The sequence below is a fragment of the Chiloscyllium plagiosum genome, chromosome 4, assembly GCF_004010195.1.
Source record: "Chiloscyllium plagiosum isolate BGI_BamShark_2017 chromosome 4, ASM401019v2, whole genome shotgun sequence".
In the NCBI taxonomy this organism is placed as follows: Eukaryota; Metazoa; Chordata; class Chondrichthyes; order Orectolobiformes; family Hemiscylliidae; genus Chiloscyllium; species Chiloscyllium plagiosum.
Window position 1 is genome coordinate 83,999,372 of NC_057713.1, and position 6,713 is coordinate 84,006,084.

A 6,713-nucleotide genomic window follows, 5' to 3' on the forward strand; every position below is an offset into this window, starting at 1 on the left:
CCACTCCGGCCTATCACCCTCACCTTAACCTCCTTCCACCTATAGCATTTCCAACGCCCCTCCCCCAAGTCCCTCCTCCCTACCTTTTATCTTAGCCCGCTTGGCACACTATCCTCATTCCTGAAGAAGGGCTCATGCCCGAAACATCGATTCTCCTACTCCTTGGATGCTGCCTGACCTGCTGTGCTTTTCCAGCAACACATTTTCAGCTCTGATCTCCAGCATCTGCAGTCCTCACTTTCTCCTCGGGCAGCATTTATGGTCAATCACTAGTTGCTTATTCGAAGATAGTGGTGATTTGCTAACTTGAACCACTGGTGCAAGTAACACATAGTAACACATATGCAGTGTTACTAGGGAGAGAGTTCCAGGATTTTGACCCAGGGATACTGAAGAAGTGGCATTCTAAGTCAGGATGATCTTTGGTTTGTAGTGGAGGTGGTATTCCTATACTTCTGCTTCCCTTGTCCTTCAAGGTGATTGAAGCCACAGGTTTGGAAGGTGTTGTCAGACAAACATTGGTACATTGCTGCTGTGTGTCTTTTAGATTGTACACACTGGGGCCACTCTGCAGAAGTGGTGTAAGGAAGGAAAGATCAAGGTGGTAGGTAGCAAGCTTATCAGTGGGCTGCTTTGTCATGGAGTCATAGAGACATACAGCATAGAAGTAGACTCTTTGGTCCAACTCATCCATGCCAATCAGGTTTCCCAAATTTAGAAGATGTGGAGATTCTTGAATTTATTGGAGCTGCACTCATCCAAGCATGCGGAGAGTACTTCAACACATTCCTGGCTTGTCCCTTGTAGATAGTGAATAGGTTTTAGGGAGACAGAAGGCGAGTTACTCACCACAACATTCTCAGCTCAAACCTGCTGATATAGCCATAGTATTTATGTGGATGATTCATTTGTTTCTGGTCAATGGTAATGCTCATGATATTGGCAGTGGGAGATTCCATAATAAAAATGCCATTGAATGTCAGGTCGGTGAGTAGTTTCCTTCTTCTAGGAGATGGTCATTGCCTGACACATGTGCAGTGCAAATATTTTATGCAGTGTGTTTTAATGATAAAGTTATTGCAAGGAACATTATTCTGGGAAGGTTGACAACTTGAAGTTTATTGAACCTTGCAATGTATTTAAATCCTATGAACAACAACACTTGTGCTACTTTAGTTTATAGAAGGTCATCAACACTCACAATGGTTTGAAACTATTTTAATTGGATTTTCTTTCTCCCTATAGCCGCCCTGACACCTCTTTCTCTTGGTTTGTAAACCCTTTCAAGTGTGTCTACTATCTGATCTGGAGAAACTACAAGAAGTACATCATAATTGGACTAATCTTGATAATACTCACATTATTTATTGTGTTATTGATCTACACATTGCCTAGTGCAATAAGTACAAGGATAATAAATGGATGAGCTAAAAGATTTTTTACTTGAAATGGAAGAACTCTTCAAAAATGCTTCAGGCTTTAGCTTCCTGTGGACATGAGGTTAAATGGTTGCAAATGAACTGTTAAATGGCAATGTATTCCACTGGATTTTTTTTTCAATCACAGTGCAATCTATTTGAACTGAAAGTTTTGTTAGGTTCTAATAAGTGTCTAATTTGTCATGTTAAGATGTTACATAATTGCTAAATTTTAATTAGTAGCAGCTTATTCCTTTCTCGGTAGCATTATGTTTGTAAGACAATAAAGCAAAGATTTCTGCTTCAACCTACAATTAGGTAATGTACAGTCTGTTAGCAGAGTAGTGCCACACTGTCCATTGTGTTAAAGTTACATTCTTTTTTTTTGAAGTTGCTAGAAATGGAACCTGTGAAGTATAGGGTTTCAGTTTCAGAAATAGCAAAAGTGTAAAATTGCAATAGAATTCCAACAAGAACAAAATATTTTGGTCTTAACTAAGCTTGATATAAACTTGCCTTTACTTTGAGGTGGTAGATGGGTTCTTTGCTTTGGTAAGGCCATCAGTCTGTGGGTGAAGCATGAAGATGTTTCCTGCCACCTGAAGCCTCTGGTCTGGCAGACACAAAAGCCTTGATAGTGCCTATGGGAAAGATAGGACCCAATTTACTTAACTGCATTCAGTGAGTGAACTAGTTATGAAAGTAAGACATGAAGATAAGTGTAGATAAATAGGGAATTACGAGAAATATATCATGGTTAAAATATAAAAGAATATTAAAATAAGCTCCAATCCAAGAGGAATTTTGAATATATGAAAAGAAATAATCATTGTGAGGAAACTGGTTATTGAAAAGGTTAAGATTAGATCAGATCTCCTCCAGTGTGGAAACAGACCCTTCGGCCCAACAAGTCCACACCGACCCTCTGAATTGTAACCCACCCAGACCCGTTTCCCTCTGACTAATACACTTAACACTATGGGTAAATTAGTATAGCCAATTCACCTGACTTGCACATCTTGGACTGGAATTGAACCTGGGACCCTGGTGCTGTGAGGTAGCAGTGCTAACCACTGAGCCACCATGCCACCCAAGATAGCACACTCATATGGGAGGTGTGAATCTAAATGTGAATGGCTCCAAACACAAATTCAGAAGCTAGGGATCTTTGCTCAGTCCTTTTCTGAGTGGTCCTTCAATGCTGGCGTGCCTTCCTGACTGAAGGAAGATGTACAAGTAGTCAAAGTGATGAGGAGAGAAATAGCTCAGACATTGTATGAACAATGAACTTGTTTACAACGAAGGGCTAGAGCACTTAACATTCATTTAACTAAACCATTCAGCTTTGTTTTTCAGGAAATGAGCTCAATTTTTATATTTCTTACACTTGATAGAAGTGTTGAAGACTTTAGGTGAGAGAAGGCTGTGTTCTATTGACAGTGCACTATTCTTTAGGTTAGATTACTTACAGTGTTGAAACAGGCCCTTCGGCCCAACAAGTCCACACCGACCCTCCAAAGAGCAACCCTCCCAGAACTATTCCCCTACATTTACCCCTTCACCTAACACTACGGACAATTTAGCACAGCCAATTCACCGAACCTGACTGTGGGGGAAACCAGAGCACCCGGTGGAAATCCACGCAGACACATGGAGAATGTGCAAACTCCACACAGCCTGAGGCGGGCATTGAACCTGGGTCTCTGGCACTGAAAGGCAGCAGTGCTAACCACTGTGCCACTGTGCTGCTCTATGTTGTAGAGATGTATCAACATTCAGTAAGTTATTGTGTTCGTCCAGCTTCACTATGATATGCAAAAACATTAATGGAGATCCTTTACTTTCTAGGGTGAAACTGTGTAAAATTCTACAATTTGTTTTTAACTCACAAAATGTTAGACGTATTTAGTTGCTCGTGATGTCTTTCATATCAATTTCTTACATTACTTCTATTCTTTTCCAACTCCAAGTTGCGTATTACTACAAAACTGAGTTTTTATTTGTTAACCGCACTTCAAACTTCTTTGCTGTTTTGTTCTCCTGAATTTTAGCTGCTTAGAAGCTCAGGATAGTTTCATGTTTAGCTTTATTTATTCAGGGGAAATCTATGTCACTGGTCAGGCCAGCAATTATTGCTTATCCCTAGTTGCACAGAGAAGATGCTGGTCAGCTGCCTTCCTGAATTGCTACAGTTCTCAGGGTGTAAGGGCAGCCTCATAACTGTTACAAGGGGAGTTTCAGGATTTGAACAGTGACACTGAAGGAATGGTGATAGAGTTCCAAATTGGGATGGTGTGTGGCTTAGAGGGGAATTGCAGGTGGTGGTGTTGCCATGGGCTGCTGCTTTTGTCCTTTTAAATGTTAAAGGTTGCAGTTTGAAAGGTGCTGGAGTTGCCTTGGTCAGTAACTGCAGTATATCTTGCAGATGGTACAAACTACTACTACAGTTCATCAGTGGTGAAGATGGTAAATGTGGAGGTTGGCAGAGGGGGTGTGAATCAAGCAAGCTACTGTCCTGGATGGTGTGAAGCTTCTTGAGTGTCATTAGAACTACGCTCATCCAGGCAAATTGGGAGTATTTCATCACACTCATGACTTGTGCCTTTACTAGCCATAGAGTTTTCAGTCTTGACCTGTTCTTGGCGCCACAACATTCATATGGGTGGTTCATTTCAATTTCTGGTAAATGGTAACCTCCAGGATGTTGATAGTGGGGAATTCAATGATGTTGATGTGTTTGAATGTCAAGCAGTGATCATTAGATCCTCTCTTATTGGAAGTGGTCATTGCTTTCCATTTGTATGGCAGAAATGTGACTTGCCACTTATCAGCCCAAACTTGGACACAGACTGCTTCGGTATTTGAGGAGTTGCAAATAATGTTGGACATTGTGTAATCATCAATGAACATCCCCACTCCGAACTTATGATTAAGGGAAGATTATTGATGAAGCAAGTGGGGGGTGTTTGGGACTTGGACACAACTTTGTGGAACTTCTGCAGCGACGTCTTGGAGCTAAGATGGTGAACTCCAACAACCACAACCATTTTCCTTTGTGCAAGGAGTGACTACAACCAGAGGAGTGATTTTTCTTGTGTTCCCATTGACTCCAGTTTTGCTAGGGCTCCTTGATGCAATACTCCAAACTGAGCACCAGTGAGCAGATTATTGGTAAACAAGTGCCGCCTAACAGCACTGTAAATGACCTTTCACTCACTTTACTGATGATCAAGTGTAGACTGATGGGGCAGTAATTGGCCTGACTTGATTTGTCCTGAGGATAAGACAATTTTCCACATTGACAGGTAGATGCTAGTGTATTGTCTTTTCTGCAGCAGTTTGGCTGGAGATGTCACTCCAACTAAAAACACTGTGACAAGCAATAGTTACAAAGGCAATTATGAATTTAGCGATGGTTGCCAAATTGCCATAAATAGTTTGAGAAATGCAAAGTAACACAAAATTTAAAAGAAGTCTATTGTTTGAGTAGAGTAACTGTGATCGATTTTATTAACCAGTTGAAAGTTGGAGGTTTGGAATCAATATTGTAGCCAGAGTTCTGGTGAATTGACACCAAGTTTGTGTGGGCAGAAGTAAGGAATTCACAGCCACTTCATCCTTTATGCCAAAGCAATGCAGTATATTTCTTAACTGTAGTCTATTAAAGCACACATGCCTTGTATCTTACTTTGACAAATGAATGTTAGATTACACAGAAAGCACTGGAACTCTTTTTAGTAAGTCGGCTGCTCACTATGGCAATCCTAGACAACTTCATGCTTTGAATGCAAATGTTACTTCAATATATTTGAAGAATTTGCACCCAAGACATTAACTTGAGTTTTCTATTCACCAATACAGCCTGACCTGCTGTCTCCAATATTTTTAGGTTTTGGCTCAGTTTTCTAGAATCTTCAGGTTTTTTATTCTTGTTTGTAATGTTAACACAAGTGACTTAATAAATGTTATATCAACTGCAACATTTTAAAGTTAGTCTTTCTAAATGGAATTGTATGTGTTTGCTCAGATTTATAAAATTGCTTGTATAATGCTTATAATTAATCATTAAAATAAAAAAATCTTTATGATGCTGTATATACATGAGCTGATCTTCAATTCATTGATAATAACAATGAAAAGTAAGTTATAGTGACATACAGTCATACAGCACAAAAAGGACCTTTTAGTCCAACCAGTTCATGCCAAACGTAATCTCAAATTAAATTGGTCCCGCCTGCTTGCTTCTGCTACATATTCCCCCAAACCTTTCCTATCCACGTACATATCCAAATGACTTTTGAAAGTTGTAATTGTACCGACATCCACCATTTCCTCATGAAGTTTAGTCCACATGCGAACCACCCTCTGTGTAAAAAATTTGACCCTCATGTTTTTAACAAATATCTCTCCTCTCACCTTAAATATATGCCCCCTCGTCTTGAAATCCCCCATCCTTGGGAAAAGACAACTATCATTAACCCTCTCTATACCCCTCATTATTTTATAAACTTTTAACAGGTCACCTCTCAAACTCCTATTCTCCAGTGAAAAAAGTTCCAACCTATACAGCTTTTCTTTATTATTAAAATTCCAACCAGCGAAGAAATCTATGTCATCAGTGCTCAATATGCAAGTGGGCAGCAGGCAAATTTGCCCCCAAAATGCACAGGGAATACCAATTTCAGGCAAACAATTAGAGAAAGGTGCCCCATCAGATACTCGAATCTGAGAGGAGATGCCATCTCAATCCCAAATTCCCCCTCTCCTCCATTGTGTGCCTCACTAGACAGAATGTCTGATTGGAGGCGCAGCCATTCTAGTGGTTGCTGTAGCATGAAGGAGAGTTGGACAAGTGTGGAGCAGGCCTGAGTGGGAACCCCAGACAAACTGCTTCAGTCAGATAAGAGCCAGGCCTGAGTTTCAGGAGCAGAGATGGATGGGAGAGGGTATTGTTCAGGAAAGCAGGTAGTGGCTGGTGAGGGAGATGAGTTGGGCTTCATTTTTTAGATGGGGTGGGTGAGAGGTTGGAACTTGTGGAGTTGCTGAATAATTAAGGTGAGATCTTTACAGTTTCCACGTGCCTTGATATTGCTGTTCACTGTCCCACATGGACACAATCGACAATCCCTTGTGTTCACAATGTTAAGGACCACATGCTATAATAATATTACAATTATGAATCAGGGCTAAAACAGCAATGGATGGGATGTATAATCCCAATTGAAGACCAGCTCAGCTGCTTATCACCCAGAAAGGCAGTAAGTGCATCCATTTGAACATAATTTTATCCTGTGG

General features: G+C 40.5%; 1 protein-coding gene across 3 annotated transcripts in view; it reads left to right on the forward strand.

The window, feature by feature from the left end:
* Positions 1 to 2,366, forward strand: part of fer1l6 (fer-1 like family member 6) — a 146,951-nt gene extending 144,585 nt beyond the window's left edge. For all 3 annotated transcript variants that reach the window (XM_043688527.1, XM_043688529.1, XM_043688530.1), the window contains one exon: positions 1,246 to 2,366. In XM_043688527.1, the coding sequence (XP_043544462.1) occupies positions 1,246 to 1,426 (181 nt within the window). In that variant the 3' untranslated portion in view covers positions 1,427 to 2,366. The remainder of the gene's footprint in view (positions 1 to 1,245) is intronic.
* Positions 2,367 to 6,713: the final 4,347 nt, after the last annotated feature.